This window comes from Vipera ursinii, assembly GCF_947247035.1.
Source record: "Vipera ursinii genome assembly, chromosome: 5".
Taxonomy (NCBI): Eukaryota; Metazoa; Chordata; class Lepidosauria; order Squamata; family Viperidae; genus Vipera; species Vipera ursinii.
The window spans coordinates 4,038,875-4,062,709 of record NC_139518.1 but is presented as its reverse complement, the minus strand read 5'-3'; the positions used below and the strand labels follow the sequence as shown (position 1 = coordinate 4,062,709).

At 50.3% G+C, this 23,835-nt stretch overlaps 1 protein-coding gene across 1 annotated transcript in view; it reads right to left on the bottom strand.

Moving 5' to 3' along the window:
• Positions 1–639: 639 nt before the first annotated feature.
• Positions 640–23,835, bottom strand: part of PRSS56 (serine protease 56) — a gene marked incomplete at its 5' end in the record, with an annotated part of 46,558 nt that continues 23,362 nt past the window's right edge. Inside the window, 7 exons of the mRNA XM_083364922.1 lie at positions 640–1,721; positions 8,089–8,213; positions 9,046–9,135; positions 12,502–12,634; positions 18,241–18,364; positions 20,506–20,608; positions 22,222–22,383. Coding sequence (XP_083221048.1) covers positions 1,548–1,721; positions 8,089–8,213; positions 9,046–9,135; positions 12,502–12,634; positions 18,241–18,364; positions 20,506–20,608; positions 22,222–22,383 — 911 coding nt within the window. The 3' untranslated portion in view covers positions 640–1,547. The remainder of the gene's footprint in view (positions 1,722–8,088; positions 8,214–9,045; positions 9,136–12,501; positions 12,635–18,240; positions 18,365–20,505; positions 20,609–22,221; positions 22,384–23,835) is intronic.

Here is a 23,835-nt window from a genome sequence, read left to right as displayed (position 1 = left end):
TATGATGTTTTTAAACGGATGTCCTGTTTACTGGCATGTGCGTAAACAGAATTTCGTTTCTTGTTCCTCTACAGAAGCTGAGTATGCTTGTGTTTCTGATGCATGCAATTCCTTAACCTGGTTTGATGCTTTAGTCCAGGGGTGTCAAACTCAATTTCATTGAGGGCCGCATTAGCATTGCGGTTGCCCTCAAGGGGCCGGGTGGGTATGGCCAGGGTGGGCGTGGCCTACTGGGTGGGCATAGCTAGAGTGCGTATGGCCTACTGGGTGGGCATGGCCAGCTCTACATCATTCGCATCAAGGGTGCCTATGGGGGCCTAGGCAGGAGTGGGACAGATCTGAGGGTCTCTGGCAGGAGGAGGGTCTCTGGGCCAGGGCCAAGGCAGTGGGGGCCGTTCCCTCGCTGTTTCCAGGATGGCTTTGCGGGCCACATGAAACCACTTCGTGGGCCGGATCTGGCACCCGGGCCTTGTGTTTGACATGTCTGCTTTAGTCACAGATATCTGGACACCTCCAATTCGACCGATCACTGTGATGGAAGACAACAAATCTGTGGCTTACATCTCCAAGAATCTATTTACAGGTTCCAGGTCCAGACACATTGACATCCGTTTTCAAAACATAAGACAAGCAGTTTTGTGAAACTGCAGTATGTGCCCACACGTGATCAAATTGCTGATATGTTAAACAAACCACTACCTGCAGCCCAACACGAGTATCTGCGTGAGAAGATGTGCCTTACCTGAATCTTCGCTTTGCTGACGAAAGAAGGGGATGTCACTGCACGTTTTTTTAGTTCGTCCGTAAAGCTCAATTCTAATTGTACATTTCCTTCTGTTCTGCACCTGTGTTGATAACCTATCTGGTAACCATAGTGAATGTCATGTGGTCTAGCTACGTTATGAGTTAGCTTTGCTGTGTGCGCAAGCGTTAAAAAGTTTTTCTAGTCTTTGTCTTTTTTTTTCTTTTTTTCTTTTACTGTCTGATGAGAGAGGATGTAGTTAGTTCTTTGTTTATATTTTTTTTTTCTTTTGTGATTAAAGGTTTTTAACAGAATATGCGTCGGGCTTTATTTTCCTTCACCCACACACATTATGCATCATCTGAAGCACGGTCCATCGCCCTCTGGTAGGAAGAATTATTCCTTGACAGGTGGTTAGTAGCTGAAGTGGGGTTCCTTCAAGAACCCCGAACCTCTGGCGTTTGTTCCACTCCGGCCCAAGGGGGGCTGGGGGATTCTGACAGCACTTAATGTACGAAATTTATTTCCGCCGGACGCCCAGCGACTCTTGGAGTTCACGTCCACCTGTCTCAAAGTTTCCGAGGTTGACCAACCCTGATCTAAAAGGATTGGAAGGAGTTCTCGGTTGCCACCCCAACTGAGGCACATCCTGAAGAACAGGCAGGTATCTCTAGAGCCCTCCACTTCCAGCAGCCAGGTCTCCTCGGGAGCCAGTCTTGCTCCCTAAATGTTCACATGGTCTTCTGGATTTCGGGCTTCCTTGGCAGGACGTCCCTGGTTTGGCCTTCCCAGCAGCGCCCTCCGGCTAGGTCTTCAAAATTCCCAAGGCCAGAGCAATGATTTCCGGCATGCTCCGGTAGAGCGAGTCCTGTTCCAGGCCCACCAGACCAGGGAAGCTGGTGGCCCTCCGTCCAACGATGGCTTGGATGTGAGCTCGGTAGAGGCCCTTGGAATTCTTGGAGGCCAGGTCCACCAGGATCTGAGGGAACAGGGGAGAAGAGAGAGCAGGAGCTAAAAAAAAAGCTAAGAGGGTCCTTGGTTGTATCAACAGAGGCATAGAATCAAGATCGCCCGAAGTATTAGTACTGCTTTATAAAGCCTTAGTGTGGCCACACCTGGAATACGGCATCCAGTTTTGGTCACCATACTGTAAAAAAAGATGTTGAGACTTCGGAAAAAGTTCAGAAAACAGCAACTAAGATGGTTAAAGGCCCGGAGACTGAAACATATGAAGAACGGTTGCAGGAATTAGAATAGAATAGAATAGAATAGAATAGAATAGAATAGAATAGAATAGAATAGAATAGAATAGAATAGAATAGAATAGAATAGAATAGAATAGAATAGAATAGAATAGAATAGGCTGGAAGGGAGCTTGGAGGTCTTCTAGTCCAGCCCCCTGCTCAAGCAGGAGAACCAATACAAATTCAGACAGGTGATTGTCCAGTCTCTTCTTAAAAACCTCCAGTGATGGAGTGTCCACGATTAAGCTGTTCCACCGGTTAATTGTCCTCACTGTCAGGAAGCTTCTCCTTAATCCCAGGTTGCTTCTCTCTTTGATCAGTTTCCAACCATTGTTTCTCGTCCTGCCCTCTGGTGCTCTGGTGAATAAAGTGACCCCCTCTTCTTTGGGGCAGCCCCTCAGATATTGGGATACTACTATCGTGTCTCCCCTATTTCTTCTTTTCTTTAGACTGGCCACCCCAAGTCCTGCAGCTGTTCTACAGAAAAGAAGGACTAGGGGGGACATGGTAGCAGTATTCCATTATTTGAGGGGCTGCACAAAGAAGAGGAGGGGGTCCACTTATTTTCAAGAGGTCCAGAGTGCAGGACAAGAAGCAACGGATGGAAACTCATCAAGGAGAGAAGCAACCTGGAATTAAGGAGAAACTTCCTGACAGTCAGAACAATTAACCGGTGGAACGGCTTGCCTTCCAAGGTTGTGGGTGCTCCATCACTGGAGGTTTTTAAGAAGAGACTGGACAATCACCTGTCTGAGTTGGTATGGACTAGAATCTCCTGCTCGAGCAAGGGGTTGGACTAGAAGACCTCCAAGGTCCCTTCCAGCTCTACGCTGATTGAATTCCAAGCCTGGGTTCACACAACACTCGAAACCCCTAAACATAATAAAAAGGTAAAGGTAAAGATTCCCCCGCACATGTGTGCTAGTTGTTTCCGACTCTAGGGGCTGGTGCTCACCTCCGTTTCAAAGCCGAAGAGCCAGCGCTTGTCCGAGGACGTCTCCGTGGCCATGTGGCCGGCATGACTGGACGCTAAAGGCGCACGGAACGCTGTTACCTTCCCACCGGAGTGGTCCCTATTTTTCTACTTGCATTTTTTTACGTGCTTTCGAACTGCTAGGCTGGCAGAAGCTGGGACGAGTAACAGGCGCTCACTCTGCTACGTGGCACTCGGGATTCGACCCGCCAAACTGCCGACCTTCTGATCGACAAGCTCAGCGTCCTAACCCGCTGGGCCACCGCGTCCCCTAAACATAATGACGTGGTTCAAACAGGTAGCGCCCCGGCAAAGAAACTCTGTGTTGGTTTCATGAGATGGCCTGGAAGCCAGAGTAGGGCTGAACCGAGGTTTCGCACTAACTAAGCTTACTTAGTGTGCTGTGCAAAGTCTGTCCCTGAGGCTCCACCTGATCTGGCTAAGGCTCCTGGTGAAGACAGCCAATCTCTGTCTGCCCTTGGAAGGTCAGAAGGTCAAAGGGGACCCCAGGGCTTGGCTTCCCCACGGACCAGGGTCTGCCAGGAAGTCCCGGCAGAAGGAGAAGAACCTAAGACGGGGCTGGGCGAGGTCTTGCTTCAAGCTCTCCCCAAATCATGAGGCTCAGTGTGGAAAAACCACTGAAATGTAAAGTCTTCCCTAAGCGACGACCGCATTCCGGGCAACCTTTTTAGTTGGTTTGAGATTTTTCCTCCTTTTTTCCCCACCCCTTCCCTTTCCGTTGTTGACTCTCTTTTTTTCCCCCGCCTGCTCTCTGTCTCCTTTCCTTCTTTCCTTTCCTCTCCCCCTCCCTTCCCTGGCCTTCCCCTCACCCTTCCCTTCCTCGCCCTTCCCTTCCCCACCCTTCCCCACCGTCTTTCCCTCCTCCTTCCTTTTCCTCCATCCTCCCCTTCCTCCCTCTTCCCTTCCCTCTCCCCTCCCCTTCCCTTCCTCCCCCTTTCTTTCCCTTCTCTTTCCTTCCCTCCTCTTTCCTTCCCCTTCCTTCCCTTCCCTCTCCCTCTCCCCTCCCCTCCCCTTTTCCCCTCTACTCTTCTCTTCCTCCCCCTTTCTTTCCCTTCTCTTCTCTTCCCCCTTTCCTTTCCTTTCCTTCCCTTCCTCTCCCTTCCCTTTCCTTTCCCTCTTCCCTTCTTTCCCTTCCCTTCCCTTCCCCCTCCCTCTCCCCTTTCTCCCTCTTCTCTTCCCTTCCTCCCCTTCTTTCCCTTCTCTTCTCTTCCCCCTTTCTTCCTTTCCTTCCCTTCCCTCTCCCTCTCCCCTCCCCTCCCCTTTTCCCCTCTACTCTTCTCTTCCTCCCCCTTTCTTTCCCTTCTCTTCTCTTCCCCCTTTCCTTTCCTTTCCTTCCCTTCCCTCTCCCTCTCCCCTCCCCTCCCCTTTTCCCCTCTACTCTTCTCTTCCTCCCCCTTTCTTTCCCTTCTCTTCTCTTCCCCCTTTCCTTTCCTTTCCTTCCCTTCCCTCTCCCTCTCCCCTCCCCTCCCCTTTTCCCCTCTACTCTTCTCTTCCTCCCCCTTTCTTTCCCTTCTCTTCTCTTCCCCCTTTCCTTTCCTTTCCTTCCCTTCCTCTCCCTTCCCTTTCCTTTCCCTCTTCCCTTCTTTCCCTTCCCTTCCCTTCCCCCTCCCTCTCCCCTTTCTCCCTCTTCTCTTCCCTTCCTCCCCTTCTTTCCCTTCTCTTCTCTTCCCCCTTTCCTTTCCTTTCCTTCCCTTCCCTCTCCCTCTCCCCTCCCCTCCCCTTTTCCCCTCTACTCTTCTCTTCCTCCCCCTTTCTTTCCCTTCTCTTCTCTTCCCCCTTTCCTTTCCTTTCCTTCCCTTCCTCTCCCTTCCCTTTCCTTTCCCTCTTCCCTTCTTTCCCTTCCCTTCCCTTCCCTTCCCTTCCCCCTCCCTCTCCCCTTTCTCCCTCTTCTCTTCCCTTCCTCCCCTTCTTTCCCTTCTCTTCTCTTCCCCCTTTCCTTTCCTTTCCTTCCCTTTCCTCTCCCTCTCCCCTTCCCTCCCTCTCCCCTCCCCTCCCCTTCCTCCCCCTTTCTTTCCCTTCTCTTTCCTTCCCCCCTCTTTCCTTCCCCTTCCTTCCCTTCCCTCTCCCCTCCCCTTTCTCCCTCTACTCTTCTCTTCCTCCCCCTTTCCCTTCTCTTTCCTTCCCTTCCTCTCCCCTTCCTTTCACTTCCCTCTCCCCTTCCTTTACCTTTCTCCCTCTTCCCTTCTTCCCTTCTTTCCCTTCCCTTCCCTCTCCCTCTCCCCTCCCCTTTCTCTTCCCTTCCTCCCCTTCATTCCCTTCCCTTCTCTTCCCCCTTTCCTTTCCTTCCCTTCCTCTCCCTTCCCTTCCCTTTCCTTTCCTTCCCTTTCCTTTCCTTTCCTTTCCTCTCCCTCTCCCTCTCCCCTTCCCTTCCCTTCCCTCCCTCTCTCCTCCCCTCCCGTTCCTCCCTCTTCCTTTCCTTTCCCTTCCCATCTCTGATCCACCCAGCCTGACCTTGCTCATCTTTGGATCCCTGCTGTGGCATGAAATACGTTGAAACGCAGGCACATCGGCTCAGAAACCTAGAAATTTAGCCTTCCCCCCATTATTCCCCCGCGCACACACACACACACACACACACACACACTTACAGTTTAAACACTGCTCCGTTGCATCCGTCTTTTCACCCACCGTGCCTCTCCTCCTCTCTGGCTTGGAAGAGAGATGCCCAACCTGTCAATCAAGGCTGATAGATCTGCAGAATGGGGCCTCCCCCACCCCCTTTTTATAGAGGTTAGTCTTGCAAGGGCGGTTCGCTGCCTTCCATGACAGAGGTTGTGTGTGTGTGTGTGTGTGTGTGTGTGTTTGTGTGTGTCCTGGAAGCGTGGAGTGCTCTCCCCAAAAGAGAAGCCACAGAGTCTTTACAACTACAGCTAGTTCTCAGCTTAAAAACGTTCGCTTAGTGACCGTTGGAAGTTACAATGGCACCGGGGGGGGGGGGAGGGAATTGTGACCGTTTTTCACACTTAACGACCATTGCTGCATCCCCGCGGTCACATGACCAAAATTCAGACGCTCGGCAACTGATTCGTATTTACGACGGTCGCAGCCTCCCGGGGTCACATGACACTCCACCCCCACCACCACCCTTTTGCACCCTCCTGACCAGCCAAGTCAATGGGGAAGCTGGATTCACTTCACCACAACGGGCAGTGATTCGCTTTATGACGGTGGTGAGAAAGGTTGTGAAACGGGCCAAAATTTATTCGATATCTGTCTCGCTTACCAACAGAAATTATGGGCTCAGTTGTGTCGAGGACTACTGAAACCTACTGAAATGGCATAGGGTTTCCTGCCTGAGCAGGGGGTTGGACTAGATGACCTCCAAGATCCCTTCCAACATTATTATTATTATTATTATTATTATTATTATTATTATTATTATTATTATTATTACTATTACTATTATTACTATTATTATTATTATTATTATTATTATTATTATTATTATTATTATTATTATTATTATTGATCATCGCATAGTCAGCCAGATGTTCAGACTGGATTTGGCATTTTTGTCTACCTATCGAGTCCTTACCAAGGACCTGGGATAGGCAGATGTGGATGTTTGACGGTATTACAGATCTCGTCACAGGATGGAAGCAGTTCCTAGTAAGGCCGCCTTTTGCAACTGACTAATGGCGAATTTGTCAGTGCCGATGATGGTGTTCAAGTGGTGCTCCAGTTGTTTTGGGATTGCACCCAAGGCGCCTCTTACTATTGGTACCACCCTTGCTTGCCTTTGCCACAGTCTTTCTATTTCTATTTGTAGGTCTTTGTATTATTATTATTATTATTATTATTATTATTATTATTATTATTATTATTATTATTATTATTATTATTACCTTCGTTCATTCCGCCGGGACCTGAAGACCTGGCTCTTTGAGCTCTCCGGCCCAGGCTGAGAATTTTTAACTGAGGTTTTTAGTTAAGGGATAATTTAATCTGTTTTAATTGTTTTTTAACTTTTGTATTTTGTACTGTTTGATTTTAAATACCCTGTAAACCGCCCTGAGTCCTTCAGGAAAGGGCGGTATATAAATTTAATAAAATTAAAATTAAATTAAATCATCATCATCATCATCATTATACCCCCTCCTGCTTGCTGGCGGATGGGGAGGGCAAAGGGGTGACAAGGTCTCAAGGTTGAATTGCAAAGAGGCTTGCTAACCTCTGTCGCTGTTCCACTTGCCATACAAACTTTGGGGAGGGAGAGCCTGGGCCCAAGGTCATCCAAAGCAGGTGCCTGACGGAGAAGCGGACCGTTCCCATAACCAATGTGATTGGGCCACGTGAACACATGGTGGGTGTTGGTTATGACAAGTTATGGTTAACCATCCAGATTTTCGCGCGGGAAAACTAGGTTTGATTTTACTTCTTCGGTGCCGGGATGTGTACTCAATAAAGATCATCTCTTATGACCACCTCGAGGCCGTAGAGCAGGGGTCTTGAAACTTGGCCCTTTTATGAATTGTGGACTTCAACTCTCACGTGTGCCTGGCTGAGGAATTCTGGGAGTTGAAGTCCACGAGTCATAAAAAGGCCACGTTTCAAGACCCCTGTGTAGAGAATCCACTTGTATTAAAGCTAAAGTCCTAGAAATTGTGACCGACACCCTGTTGTCCGTCTTTCAGTTCTATCAGCAGATGGTAGCAGAGACACCAAGAAGCTCAGACATTTCCAGCTTCAAAACACAGATCTCCATGCCAGCTTGAATGGACACGTTTTTCATATGTCGGCCTCAGGTGTTTGTACTCTTGGTTGAATTGGCAACCATTCTCTTCCCACCATCTTAAAATTGGACTGCACAGAATATTAGCTTTTATGTTCAAACTAGGTCAGGGACTACAGTTCAAAGACCTTTCTGATACTCACCGTTCCTGATTGAATCTGGCATTAGCACATGTATTATCAACACCAGGGGTCTTCAAACTTGGCCCTTTTATGACTCGTGGACTTCAACTCCCAGAATTCCTCAGGCAGGCACGCGTGGCACGCTGGCTGAGGAATTCTGGGAGTTGAAGTCCACAAGTCATAAAAAGGCCAAGTTTCAAGACCACTGCCGTTTTTTTAACGTTGAATTCGCCAGCCGGACAGTTGACACTCACCTTCTGGAAGTTCATGGTGAGGTCCTGCTCTGGCACTTGCAGAATCCAGCGGTAGTTTTCCCGCACCGAATGGACACGCTGGGCGGATTCATTGACTCCATGGCAGCTGGAGTTTGTGGTCAGGGCTGGGGAGAAGAAAGATACGGCGTCAATTGTTAAGATGCCTGCTAATTTCTATCACTACTCAACTTGGCATAGAAACAGGGGGGAGGGGTACAAAGCATAGGGAGGAAATGAAAGTCCAAGAAGGCGTCCATGGACCGTGAGAGCCTACAAGATTGCAAAGGTCACTAACACAGGTATCTGACGGAGAAGTGGACCCTTCTCATAATAAACCAAAGGTATATAATTGGACAACCTGAACACCTGGTGGGTGGGTGGGGTTAAGGGAAGCTACTGTTAACTCGGCAGATTTTTGCAAATCAGAGCTGGTTTCGCTTCTTCAGGTCTGAGATGTGTACTCAATAAAGACTGATCATTCATGGCACTTCGAAGATTCTGGGGTTGATTGCAGGGGTGAGAGTGAAATATAATTTTAACGTATTTTTTTTATTTATTTATTTATTTATTTATTTATTTATTTATTTATTTATTAAATTTTTATACTGCCCTTCTCTGCATCTTAAATTGCCCTATTTGATTCTCGATTCACATTTATGACCGTCGCAGTGTTAACTCGATCCCCTTTTGCGACCTTCTGACAAGCAAAGCCAATGTGGGGGGGAAGCCAGATTCGCTTAACAACCATGTGACTTAACAATGCCAATGGTTCGCTTAACAACAGTCGTACGACGGGGCAGAACTCACTTAGCAGGCGTCTCACTTAGCAACATAAAATATCGGACGCCTTTGGGCTCGTAAGTCGAGGAGAGGTGTACTCAGATCCCTTTTTTGCAATCTTCCAAAGTAAACAAGCATAAAGATTATTTTTTAATAAATAAATAAATAAATAAATACCCCATGGTGGTAGATTCTCCTTTTCTTCCAGGGGAACAAGCCCCAAGCTGCGTTTCTCTCGCCGAGGAGGGGCCTCGCTCACCAGGGAACCTGTCACAAAGCGAGGCGGGAAAGAGATAAGTTTGGCCCATCATCCCAAACTTTAACCCTCTAGAAATGAATTTCAGGCGTTAATAGTTACCGACATCCGGACAATCCTCAAGCTGATAAGAGGCGGCGAACCGAAGGTGCAGACTTATACAGATAATCCTCAACTTGCAACTGCTCATTTAGTGACCATTCAAACGGCACTGAAAGACGGCACCAAGGACTGCTTTGCGAATTTACGACCCTTGCAGCGTCCCCACGGGATCAAAATTCAGACGCTTGGCAACCGGCTTAGATTTATGAGGGCGGCAGTGTCACGGGGTCCCAGGAATCCCCTTTTGGCGACCTTCTCACAAGCAAAGCCAGTGGGGGAAGCCAGTTTCACTGTGTTATTAACAACTACGGTGGCCAGAAAGGTGGTAAAATGAGGTAAAACTCACTTAGCAGATGTCTCATTTAGCAACGTAAAATTTTGGACTCCTCTGGGGAGCAGCTGTACTAGAGCCTTGGTGGAGCAGTGGGCTAATGCCTCCTTAAGTAACACCAGCTGCCTGCAGTTAGTGCAGGTTCGAGTCCCACCAGGCTCAAGGTTGACTCAGCCTTCCATCCTTCCGAGGTAGGTAAAATGAGGACCCAGATTGTTGGGGGCAATTAAGCTGACTTTGTAATAATGCCGCTTGGGGTGTGTGTGTGTGAAAGCCCTAATAAGCAGGCATATACATAGAATGAAGGCTACTGCTAAGCTTGTAAGCCGCCCTGAGTCTTCGGAGAAGGGTGGGATATAAATGGAATTAAAATAAATAATAAAATAAAATAAATAAATAAATCAACATTTTGGCTTATTTAGTTGTGAGTTCTCCTTCTCCAACTTGGCGCATTGCAAATTCGTAGGCCGGGGGTCCCCAAACTATGGTCCGCGGCCTAGGACCGGGATCATTGGCTAGTGGGCCGTGGAAAAGGCTGGCTGGTGCATGCATGTGTGAGCGCGCATTCCCCCCCCACTCGCGCTAGCAACCGCGGCTTCATTTGTGCATGTGCACGGGCGCAAACGGGGATACTACCGCGGGGCAGGTGTCCACAGCCCGTTTGCTCACGTGCTGCTAGCCTGGGTGGTTTTCGTGGCCCGTTTGCACATGAGCAAACGGGCCGCTAGCTGCCATGGGTGGCAGTGCACAGCCGTTCATGCATGTGCACAGCACCAGCACGTGCGCTGACAGGGTTGCTAGTGCCACGCCAGTGTGAGTGGCCCTGTGGGCGCACATGCGCGCACGCACACCAATTTTGAAGCCGCTCTCCTTCCCTCTGGTCCTTGAGCGGGGAAAGGATGGAGATGCCTGGCACAGGCTACACTACTTGAATGGTTACAAATTAGGGAATTTGCTGCCCAGCAGACTTAAGAGAATAACAGAACAGAATAACAGAGTTGGAAAGGGACCTTGGAGGTCTTCTAGTCCAACCCCCTGCTCAGGCAGGAAACCCCTATACCATTCCAGACAAATGATAGTCCAATCTCTTCTTTAAAACGTCCAGCGTTGGGGCATTCACAACGTCTGGAGACTTAGAATTCTGACACCAGGCTAGAAATTTCCTAATGTCTCTCCACGTTTCACCTTGAATTTATATCTCTGCTTTGGGCACTGCCGTGTTTCTCAACCCAAACAAGCCGGCATGGCCGCTGCTGAGAATTCTGGGAGCTGTAGTCCATCCTTCTGAAGCCGACCAGGTGAGAAGAATTGATGTAACTGATAAAAAGGAACTGCCTGTCCAATACAGGGTGTCCTTGAGTTAAGCGACCGCGGTGGAGCCCAAAATGTATGCACCAACGCTGCTAACATTGGATGTTTTTTGCATTGACAACAGATGGAAATGTAGTCCTCTTTTTCCCTTTCGCTTTTAGAGTTAGATGATGCTGGAAAGGGGGGGATGTGAATGAGAGTCCAGCTAGACATAACAACACTAAACTTAGCGTGAGAATCAAGGTTACTGAGCCCAGAGCTGATAAAGAATTGGTGAGTCGGAGAGGAAGCCTGCGCTTCCAGCTAATTGGAGAATGTGATTTATGACTGTTAATTGGAGGAGGGAATTGTGTTTTGATACTAGGTGCTGGGGGGGAGGGGGGATTCAGTTTTTGGCTTCAATTGTTTAAGTGCCGATATCATGCTACTCGAATAAAAGACCCTTTAAGGTAAACAATGCCTCAAAGTTCTTTTGAAGAGCTTCATCTGTCGGGACCATGATATTATGTTTGCTAAGTGAAATGTTTGTGAAGTGAGTTTTGCCCCCTTTTACGACTTTTCTTGACGCAGCTGTTAAATGGATCGTCGCTTCCCCCGTTGACTTTGTCTCGATCAGGTCGCAAAAAAGGGGATCGCGTGATCCTGGGGACGCTGCAGAGGTCATAAATATGAACCAGTTGCCCAGCGTCTGAATTTTGACCACATGACCCTGGGGGATGCCGCAACGGTCTTCAGCGCAAAAAAACGGGCACAGGTTGCTTTTTTCCAGCGCCGTGGTAACTTTGAACGGTCAATAAATGAACTGTTGTAAGTTGAGGACTTCCCCTTTGGCTTCGGCCAAAGTAAGGTTGGCAGTTGATTTGTTCCCACAAATTTTGAAGCCTCGGCGCACCCCACCATCCTCTTCTTCTCCCATGGCCCTCCTGCTTGAGCAGGCACTTAGAACATAGAATGACAGAGTCGGAAGGGTCCTTGGAGGTCATCTAGTCCAATCCCCTCCTTGAGCAGGAGACGCTATGCCAGGGGTGTCAAACTCAATTTCATTGAGGGCCGCATCAGCATTGCGGTTGCCCTCAAGGGGCTAGAGTGCGTATGGCCTGCTGGGTGGGCGTGGCCAGCTCTACATCGTTCGCATCAAGGGTGCCTATGGGGGCCTGGGCAGGAGTGGCACAGATCTGGGGGTCTCTGGCAGGAGGAGGGTCTCTGGGCCAGGGCCAAGGCAGTGGGGGCCGTTCCCTCACTGTTTCCAGGATGGCTTCGCGGGCCGCATGAAACCACTTCGCGGGCTGGATCTGGCCCCCGGGCCTTGTGTTTGACATGTCTGCCCTATGCCATTTCAGACAAATGGCTGTCCGGTCTCTTCTTGAAAGCCGCCAATGATGGAGCATCCACAACTTCTGGTGGCAAGTCGTTGGTACGTTTCCATCCATTGTTCCTTGTCTTGCCTTCTACTGCTTTGGAAAATATTTTGACACACACACCTCTCATCTTCGTGGCAGCCCCTCAAATATTGGAATATGGGGTTGGACTAGAAGACCAGTGTTGTTATTTTTCTTATTATTCTGTTAAAGAAGTAGCCGGGGCGGGGGGTGGGGGAGGCGGCCTCCAATCCTGCTTGAACTTGGGCATGTACCATTCAGGGGAATCCTCTGGTCCTCTCTCTGGAGTTCCACATCTGGAAAGTCATCCTGGTGCAGTTCTTTTTCCAGCTGCTGAAGGAACATCTGACCTTGGGCTCGCAGTTCATCCACCTCCTCTCCTGTCAGCTAGGAGAAGGAAAAGGAAGAGTGAGATCAAAGGAGCAGACCTAATCACAACGGGCTGAGAAGATAAGGTCACTGTCCAGAACAACAGAGTTGGAAGGGACCTTGGAGGTCTTCTAGTCCAACCCCCTGCTTGAGCGGGAGAACCCAGGTGGAATTGGGTACGCCTAGTTTAATGAAGGGAAGGGCGAGGGGGTGACATGATAGCGGCGTTCCAGTATCTCAGGGGCTACCCTAAAGGAGAGGGAGTCAAGCGCTTCTCCAAAGCACCTGAAGGCAGGACAAGAAGCAACGGATGGAAACTCATCAAGGAGAGAAGCAACCTGGAACTAAGGAGGAATTTCCTGACAGTGAGGACAATTAACCAGTGGAACAACCTGCCTCCAGAAACTGTGGGTGCTCCATCACTGGAGGTTTTTAAGAAGAGATTGAATAAAATGTCTGAAAGTGTATATAGGGTTTCCAGCTTGAGTAGGGGGTTAGACTAGAAGACCTCCAAGGTCCCTTCCAACTCTCCTATTATTCTCCTATCCTCTTAGTCTGTTATAACCGCAACTGAACCGAACATTTTCGTCGCTAAGCAAGGAGGTTGTTAAGTGAATTCTGCCCTATTTTACGATCTCCCTGGCCACATTCTTAAGGGCATCGCTGCACTTGTTAAAGTGTCAAACACAAGGCCCGGGGGCCGGATGCGGCCCGCGAAGTGGTTTCATGTGGCCCGCGAAGCCACCCTGGAAACAGTGAGGGAACGGCCCCCACTGCCTTGGCCCTGGCCCAGAGACCCTCAGATCTGTCCCACTCCTGCCCAGGCCCCCATAGGCACCCTTGATGCGAATGATGTAGAGCTGGCCACGCCCACCCAGTAGGCCATACGCACTCTAGCCACGCCCACCCAGTAGGCCACGCCCACCCTGGCCACGCCCACCTGGCCCCCTGAGGGCAACCGCAATGCTGATGCGGCCCTCAATGAAATTGAGTTTGACACCCCTGTGTTAAACGATCATTTGATCAGTAAGCGAATCTGGATTTTCCCATTGACTATGCTTGTCGGCAGCCAGCTCAGAAAGTTAGAAAAGATGATCACATGAAACCAGGACACTGCAACTGTCGTAATTACCTACCCGTTGCTATTCTCCAAAGCGCCCGAAGGCAGGACAAGAAGCAACGGATGGAAACTAACCAAGGAGAGAAGCAACCTAGAACTAAGGAGAAACTTCCTGACAGTGAGAACAATTAACCAGTGGAACAGCCTGCCTCCAGAAGCTGTGAATGCTCCGACGCTGGAAGTTTTTAAGAAGAGACTGGGCAGCCATTTGCCTGAAATGCTATAGGGTAGCGATGGCGAACCTTTTAGAGACCGGGTGCCCAAACTGCAACCCCAAACCCACTTGTTTATCGCAAAGTAACAGGCCGCATCAACATTGTGGTGCCCTCAGAGGGGGCAGGGGGCGTGGCCCACTGGGTGGGCATAGCCGAGGTGGGCATGGCCGCCTCAATGTTGCTAGTGGGGGGGAATGCCTGTGGGGGCGGGCAGGGTTGGGGGAGATCCAGGCAGTGGTGGGATTCAGCCGGTTCGGCAGAACCGATACCTAATGTATCGTTCGGTTCGGCGAACCGGTTGTTCAAGAGCACTTGAATAAAAGCGGAGTCCGTGTGCGGGCAACGGCAGCTCCTGTGCCACTAGGCTGGTCTGGTGAGTGGGATTACCTTCCATCTTCCCTGCCGCTGGATTGGCAGCTGGTATTGCCCTCCCGAGAGGCAGGCACGGTGATTGGTTGGCGGCAATGCCACGGATGGGCATTGATCATCCCCCAAAATCCCAGCGCTGTCAAACAAGGAGGAGGAGAAGGAGGAGGAGGAGGAGGAGGAGGAGGAGGAGGAGGAGGAGGAGGAGGAGGAGGAGGAGGAAGAACGGGGAGAAGAAAGAGGGAAATTGGCCGAGCCGGCCAAAGCACCGAAGCCACGCTGAAAAAAAGCAGAGGCTGCACTATCCAGGACTAGCTGGATACCAGGGTTTCATGGCTGGCTGAGGAATTCTGGGAGTTGAAGTTGCCAAGCCCGAGAAAGACTGAACTACAAACCACCATGCGGCCGGTGGCACCGTGGTTAGAATGCAACATTGCAGGCAAACTCTGCCCACTGCCAGGCTCAAGGTTCACTCAGCCTTCTATCCACTGTGGGGCAGTATATAAGTATGTACGTCTAAGTGCTATTGCCCTTCCTTCCTTCCTCCCTCCCTCCCTCCCTCCCTTCATTCATTCCTCCCTCCCTCCCTTCTGTGGTGGTGCAGTGGTTAGAGTGCAGCATTGCAGCCTGACTCTGCTCACTGCCAGCAGTTCGATCCTCACCAGCTCAACCTTATGCCCGCGGGAGACCACCGTCCCTCAGATAGTCGGGTGTGAGTCTCTCTTTTTGAGGTTTGGTTCGGGGGCGCAGTTGGGCTTGCTGCTGGTGTACGTTTCGCCTAGTCACACAGCGGCAGCCCTGCCTGAGCTACTCGATGTCCTCTCCGGTTTGGTGATTGAGTTCCCCAAACTTTTAGTTTTGGGTGACTTCAATCTACCATCCCTGGGAGGGTCATCTGAGTTGGCTCGGGAGTTCATGGCTTCCATGACGGCCATGGACCTGACGCAGGTAATTTCTGAACCAACTCATGAGGGAGGCCACACCCTGGACCTAGTTTTTTTATCTGGACGATGGCTGGATGATCTTGGTGGGGGCTCTCCATTTATCATGCCCCTGTCATGGACGGATCATCACCTCCTGCGGCTGGTCTTCCGTTTTACCACCCCCCGCCGTGGGGATACGGAACCAATTAGATGGTACCGCCCCAGGCGCTTAATGGACCCTGATGGGTTCCAGGCAGTGCTGGGATCCCCACCTGCTTCCGTCGCTCACAACTCGGCGGATGCCTTAGTGGAAGCCTGGGAAAGGGCAGCCACTGAGGCACTGGACCGAGTTGTACCCTTGCGGCCCCTGACCCGGCGCAGATCCCATCGAGCTCCATGGTTCTCCGCGGAGCTCCGGGAGATGAAGCGTCGGAAACGGGGCCTAGAGAGCTGCTGGAGGTCCAGCCGATCCGAATCCGACCGATTGCGGTTAAGAACCTATATTAGGTCTTATCTCGCTGCGATGAGGGTGGCGAGGTGTAATTACTTCTCCACCCTCATCGCGTCCGCAGATAATCGCCCGGCCGCCCTGTTTAGGGTGACTCGCTCACTTCTTAATCAGGAGGTGAGGGGGGATCCCTTACAGGGTCGTGCCGAGGAGTTTGGTCAGCATCTGTCGGACAAAATCGCTCGGATTCGGACCGGTTTGGACTCCAGCTGGGCAGAGTCTGACGATCAGGACACGGGCGGTCTTGTCAATGTTATCTGGGAGGAGTTTGATTCTGTGACCCCTGATGAAGTGGACAGGATTATGGGGAGGCTGAGCTCCACCACATGTTTATTGGACCCGTGCCCTTCCTGGCTGGTTTATGCAGCTAGGGAGAGGACACGAGGCTGGTTCCAGGCGGTGATATCTGCTTCTTTGAGTGAGGGTAATTTCCCCACCGTCTTGAAGGAGGCGGTGGTGAGACCCCTCCTCAAGAAGCCTGCCTTGGACCCAGCTGTGTTGAACAACTTTCGTCCAGTCTCCAACCTTCGCTTTCTTGCGAAGGTTGTTGAGAGTGTGGTGGCGCACCAGCTCCCTCTGGTCCTGGATGAAGCGGATTATCTGGACCCGTACCAATCGGGTTTCAGGCCCGGGTACAGCACGGAGACGGCATTGGTCGCTCTGGTGAATGATCTCTGGAGGGCTCGGGATAGGGGATGTTCCTCTGTCCTAGTCCTATTAGACCTCTCAGCGGCTTTCGATACCATCGACCATGGTATCCTGCTGCGGCGTCTCAGGGGATTGGGAGTGGGAGGCACAGTTCTTCGGTGGTTCTCCTCCTATCTCCTGGGACGTTCGCAGTCGGTGTTGGCAGGGGGGCAGAGATCGGCCCCTAGGTCTCTCGTTTGTGGAGTTCCTCAGGGGTCGGTTCTCTCGCCTCTCCTGTTCAACATCTACATGAAACCGCTGGGTGAGATCATTCGTGGTTTTGGAGTTGGGTATCATCAATATGCTGATGATACCCAACTTTTTATTTCTACCCCAAACCACCCCAGTGATGCCCTCGCTGTGATGTCCCGTTGCCTGGAGGCGGTTCGGGTCTGGATGGGGAGGAACAGACTTCAACTCAACCCGGACAAGACTGAGTGGCTGTACATTCCGGCATCCCGGGACATTCAAATTGTTCCATCCCTTTCTATGGGGGGTGAGCTGTTACCCCCCGTGGATAGGGCTCGCAACTTGGGAGTCCTCCTAGATTCACGACTTACCTTGGAAGATCATGTAGCAGCTGTGACTAGGGGGGCTTTCGCCCAGGTTCGCCTGGTGCGCCAGTTGCGGCCCTATCTGGACCGGGATGCCCTGTGTACGGTCACTCATGCGCTCGTGACCTCTCGCCTTGACTACTGTAATGCTCTCTACATGGGGCTTCCCTTGAAGACCACTCGGAAGCTCCAACTGGTACAGAATGCGGCCGCGAGAGTTGTCTTGGGAGTTTCCCGGTACTCCCATGTTACACCTTTGCTCCGCGAGCTACATTGGTTACCAGTTGTCTTCCGGGTGAGGTTCAAGGTCTTAGTGACGGTTTTTAAGTCCCTACATGGCATGGGTCCGGAATACCTCGGGGACCACCTGCTGCCGGCGTCAACCCCCCTCCGCCCTGTGCGTTCCCACAGAGAGGGCCTCCTCAGGGTGCCTCCAGTCAGAGAATGCCGGCTGGTGGCCCCCAGGGGGAGGGCCTTCTCTGTGGGCGCCCCGGCCTTATGGAATGAACTGCCGGTGGAGCTCCGGATGGCACCGGATCTCCGCTCCTTCCGGCGCGGGTTAAAGACCCACCTGTTTGAACAAGCTGGCCTGGCCTGATGGGGAGTTAATTTGGGTTTTTAAATATTTGTATATTTTACTGTTTTATCTTGGGCATTAATTTAATTCTATTTTAACTTTTGTAGTTTTGTACTTTTATTATCTGCCCTGTTCACCGCCCTGAGTCCCTAGGGAGAAGGGCGGTATAAAAATTTAATAAAAACTAAACTAAAACTAAACATTGACTCAGCCTTCCATGCACTGTGGGATAGTATATAAACCTAAGTGCTATTGCCCTTCCTTCCTTCCTTCCTTCCTTCCTTCCTTCCTTCCTTCCTTCCTTCCTCTTCCTCCCTCCCTCCCTCCCTCCCTCCCTCCCTCCCTTTTGTGGTGGCACAGTGGTTAGAATTCTATGCCCACAGCCAGCAGTTCGATCCTGACAGGCTCAAGGTTGACGCAGCCTTCCATCCTTCCGAGGTGGGTAAAATGAGGAGCCAGATTTTTTTTTTTTTTTTTTTGGGGGGGGGGCAATACACTGACTCTGTCAACCGCTTAGATAGGGCTGTAAAGCTCCGTGAAGCGGTACATAAGTCTAAGTGCTATTGTTAAGGCTTCGACAACTCCTGCTCCTTTGGTCCTTTGCGTTGCAATCCGTTATTCTTCTCAAGAGACAATACCTGCCATGTCAGCTTCCGTGGCTCCGATCCCCATACCTGGAGGAAGCGCTGGGTCTCCTGTCCAACAGGTGCCGCTGCCAAGTGCTCAGCTGGGGTGCTCAGCTCTTGCACCCAGTCAGCCAGGTTGGGCCCGACGCCTCGGAACAAGGAGGCAAAGGAAGGGAGGAGGGGAGGAGGGGGGCTGTAAAAGGGAGGAAAAAGGGGGTCAGCCCGAAAAACAGGATCTTGCTTTCTGTCTTCCATCAATGGAGAAGCACAGGCAGTCCTCGGCCTACGGCCACAGTTGAGCCCCAAATTTCTGCCGCTCAGCAGACCGCCGCTAAGTGCGTTTTTCTCCTGTTACAACCTGTCTTTACGCAGTCGTTCAGCGAACCCCTTGGAGTTGTTCAGTTAGGAACAGGGCTGTTAAGTGAAATCTGGCTTTCCCACTGACTTCGCAAAAGGGGAATCACATGACACACCCACGGGCTGCCGCAACCGCCAATTAACCATGAGCCAGTGGCAACCGTCCAAATTTTGACCACGCGACCGCAGGGAGGCTGTGACGGTCGTCAGTGGGGAAACCAGTCCTAAATCCCCCCCCTTTTTTTTCTTCAGGGCCGTTGTACCTTCGAACGGTCACTAAACAAATGGCTATAAGTTGAGGACTACCCTATAGTAGAAGCCGGTTTGGGGAGGATGGGCAGGGGCCCAGCAAGGAGCATGGAGACCCCACCAGTTTTATCAGGTGGGAAAGACCTTGTCTATGCCTTGGAAAGGCCACACTTGGAATACGGCATCCGTATTTGGTCACCACGATGTAAAAAAGATGTTGAGGCTCTAGAAAGAGGGCAGAGAAGAGCAACAAAGATGGTGAGGGGACTGGAGGCTAAAACATATAAGGAACGATTGCTGGAATTGGGTATGTCTAATCCAGGGGTAAAGTTAGAAAATTTCGGACGTGTGACGCAACACCCAGAAAAATACGGCATACTCCATTTAATCCTCCAGGGAAAGCTTGAAGGTGAATGAGGTCCAGGCAGAAGAAGAACATCATGGCTTCAAAATCCAAAGGGACCGATTTAGGCAAAACTCAGCCACACATTTTCGTGCGGCTGCTGATAAAAACAGGATCGCCAACGTGATCGCCAACGTCCAATAACGGATATGGCACAAGAAGAAGTAGTAGTCCAGGGGTCTTCAAACGTGGCCCTTTGATGACTTGAGGACTTCAACTCCCAGAATTCCTCAGCCAGCGTGCCTGACTGGGGAATTCTGGGAGTTGAAGTCCACAAGTCATCAAAGGGCCAAGTTTGAAGACCCCTGGTCTAGGCTAGTGAAGAGAAGGGTGAGGGGGTGACATGATAGCAGTGTTCCAATATCTCAGGGGCTGCCCCAAAGAAGAGGGAGTCAAGCTATTCTCCAAAGCACCTGAAGGCAGGACAAGAAGCAACGGATGGAAACTAGGCAAGGAGAGAAGCAACCTAGAACTAAGGAGAAACTTCCTGACAGTGAGGACAATTAACCAGGGGAACAACCTGCCTCCAGAAGTGGTGAATGCTCCAACACTGGAACTTTTCAAGAAGAAACTGGACAGCCATTTGTCTGAAATGGTATAGGGTTTCCTGCCTAAGCAAGGGGTTGAACTAGATGACCTCCAAGGTCCCTTCCAATATCAGCATCATCATCATCTTGTTGTTGTTGTTGTTGTTGTTGTTATTATTATTATTATTATTATTATTATTATTATTATTATTATTATTATTTATTATGTTGCAAGGAACCTTGGAGGTCATCTAGTCCAACCCCCTGCTCAGACAGGAAACCCTATACCATTTCGGACAAATGGCTGTCCAGGTTCTTCTTAAAAACTTCCAGTGTTGGAGCAATAACCGCTTCTGGAGGCAGCTTGTTCCACTGGTTAACTGCTAAGCTTGTAAGCCGCCCTGAGTCTTCGGAGAAGGGCGGGATATAAATGGAATTAAAATAAAAAAATAAAATAAAAACTGTTCTAACTGTCAGGAAATTTCTCCTTAATTCCAGGTTGCTTCTCTCTTTGGTTAGTTTCCATCCGTTGCTTCTTGTCCTGCCTTCAGGGGCTTTGGAAAATAGGCTGTCAAGCACTGTGAAGCGGTATATAAGTCTAAGCGCTATGGCTATGGCTATTAAGCTCTGCTCCTTTGTCCCAAAATCAGTGTTTCAATTGCATGGACGTGGCCACCATCTTGACTCTTTTAAACTGCCTTTCCCCACCACCCTCCCCGACAGTTGCCCTTGGGGTGTGCAGACAGACCCAAGAAAGACCCAAAAACGGAGCCTTACCTTTTAATAAAAGTCTGGGCCTCACGCTTCTGCATTTTCCTGAACTGAGGCACGTGACTTCCTTCTCCTTTTGCAACTCCAGCTTCTGTGTCTGCAACCTGGCCTTTAAGGTAACACAGGTGTTAATTGGGGAAAGAAGGCCGCTGTCACCTTCTCTGCGACAAGAAGCAAGATGGCTGCAGCCGTGCTAATTGGTAGAGCTGACAGCCCCTTCTCCTCGTTGCCTAGGAAGGCCTGGATTTCAAAAGCTGCGCAGAGGGCTCTAAATTTGAGCTGGCGTTATTCAACCTTGGCAAGTGGAAAATGTTGGAACTTCAACTCCCAGAATTCCCCAGCCAGCTATCCCAGCTGAGGACGCTTGCGAGGTTTGAAAGAGGGGTCAAAGTGCTCTTTTATGACTCGTGGACTTCAACTCCCAGAATTCTTGAGCCAGCCAGGCTGAGGGGAAAGGGAGAGGTTTCCAAGCTGAGCCATGGCTGGCTCAGGAATTCTGGGAGTTGAAGTCCACGAGTCTTAAAGTTGCCAAGTTGGAAGGCCCTTGATCTAGATCAGGGGTAGGCAACCTTGGCTCTTTTATGACTGGTGGACTTCAACTCCCAGAATTCCTGAGCCAGCCATGGCTCAGCTTGGAAACTCTCCCTTTCCCCTCAGCATGGCTGGCTCAAGAATTCTGGGAGTTGAAGTCCACCAGTCATAAAAGAGCCAAGGTTGCCTACCCCTGATCTAGGTCAAAAGTGAAGAGCCCTCTCTCAACAGAGGAAGTGGGGGATACAACTCCTACTATCTCCAGTCTACAACACAGTCCTTTCCGCAGTCCCAAGAAGGCTCCACACCAATTTGCACCACTCAGGTGACCCTGAGGACACAGGTAAACCTCCAAGTGGCCTCAACTCCTCTCTAAAAGAAGGCAAATGACCAGCTGTCTGCAAGGAGTATAAATCCTTCCATTCCCCACCATCCAGTCAGAGCTGCTTCTGGGATGAGAAGCGAAACAAGAAAGAAGAAAAACAAGAAAGTTCAGTTGCCTTATGAAAAAAGCACGTTTGGGACAACCACGATCTGGATGTCTGAGAATCTCTGTAGATATCAAAACTTTTTGGTTGGGCAAAAAAAGTTTGTTTTAACTGCCTGTTCACAGCCACCATTGCTGAAAACTAATTTGAGTTATTTAAATGCAGTCCTGTTCCCATGATACATTTTCTCAAGCCCTGTAAAGCACCGCTGCGTTCACACAACACATTAAGCTTGGTTAAGGTTAAACCTGGTCAGCCACACCGCTGCATTCATATAACACATTAAGCGTGGTTAGGGTTAAACTTGGTCAGCCACACTGTTGCGTTCACACAACACATTAAGCTTGGTTAGGGTTAAACCTAGTCAGCCACACCGCTGCGTTCATATAACACATTAAGCTTGGTTAGGGTTAAACCTGGTCAGTCACACCGCTGTGTTCACACAACACATTAAGATTGGTTAGGGTTAAACCTAGTCAGCCACACCGCTGCATTCACACAACACATTAACCTTGGTTAGGGTTTAACTTGGTCAGCCACACTGCTGCATTCACACAACACATTAAACTTGGTTAGGGTTAAACCTGGTCAGCCACACCGCTGCGTTCACACAACACATTAAGCTTGGTTAGGGTTAAACCTGGTCAGACACAGGTACGACAACCTTTCCGCCCCACCCTACTCCCCGAAATTCAGCAAATACCTGGGGGGTCCGGGTGCCCTCGAGGGGAGAAGAGGTACCCATAAACTTCTTCCACAAATCGGGGGACAGAATGTGTGAAGAAAGAGAAATCGATCCGGGTGCGGAAAAATTCTTCCGCCCGGCGCAGGAAATCCAGCAAGCTCTGGAGGTAGGAACGAAGTTCTGAGGAGAAACGATGGTTAGGGTTGTTAGACAGCTGGTCCTCGACTTACAATGGTTCATTTAGTGACCGTTCAAAGTCACAACGGCACTGGGAAAAAAAGGGACTCGGGACTGTTTCTCGCACAACTGCTGCGGTCTCTCCACAGAGGCAGGTGATCAGAATTCAGACACTTGGCATCTGACTCACATTTGTGACCGTCGCAGTGTCCCGGTGGCGTGTGTGTGTGTGTGTGTGGTGTGGTCCCCTTTTGCGACCTTCTGACAAGCAACGACAATGAGGGAACCCGATTTGCTTAACGACCGTGTGACTAAACTCAACAATGGTAGTGATTCCATTAAACGTTTGTGGTAAGGTCGTTCTTCCGTTCAAAAAAAAAAGGTGCCGGAACGCCATTCCGTGCGTTCTTTGACCAAAAAAAAGCCACTGCAATTATCTAATCTTTTAAGTCTGCTCAAAACATTTTTTTCCACTGAATTTTTCTCAAGATCAATTACGCTCCAGTATCTAAAACGTTTCCTTTATATAAACTATACCAACAGCCAATCTCAAGGTATATACATGGTTGTACCTTGACAATAAAGCAGGGGTAGGCAACCTGAGCTCTTTTAGGACTCCTGGACTTCAACTCCCAGAATTCCTGAGCCAGCCATGCTGAGGGGAAAGGGAGAGGTTTCCAAGCTGAGCCATGCTGGCTCAGGAATTCTGGGAGTTGAAGTCCACGAGTCATAAAAGGGCCAAGTTTGAAGACGCCTGCTCTACAGTCTATGCCAGGGCAAGGCAACCTTGGCTCTTTTATGACTGGTGGACTTCAACTCCCAGAATTCCTGAGCCAGCCGTGCTGAGGGGAAAGGGAGAGGTTTCCAAGCTGAGCCATGCTGGCTCAGGAATTCTGGGAGTTGAAGTCCACGAGTCATAAAAGAGCCAAAGTTGCCTACCCCTGCAATAAAGGTTCATTCATTCATTTTTACATTTCTTTTTTTAATCCGTGGGAAGGAGAGGATAAGAACGAGGCAGGGATCTCTCTAGGTTGGGCTGGGGGGGGGCGCAGCCTGAAATCTCCCCCCCCCACTTCCAGCTGGGCTCAGAGGAAGCTGAGAGCGGGGTGGACGCCTGGTCCTCGACTTACGACCACGTGGGACCACATGGACACGGAGATGGGGCCGTAGCTTGAGCCGTTGTGCACGAAGGTCTTGGGTTTGGCAGAAGTGTGTGTGTGTGTGCGTGCGTGTGTGTGTAGCATACCTTTTGCACCTGGCCTCTCCCTTCCCCTAGTCCTCAGCTTACAACGGTTCATTTAGTGACCGTTCGAAGTTGGCAACGGGACTGAAAAAACGTGACCTGCGACCGCATTTCACGCTTAACGACCATCGCGGCCTCCCTCGTGGTCACGTGGTCAGAATTCACTCTGCAACTGACTGACTCGTGTTTATGACGGCGGCAGTGTCCCGGGG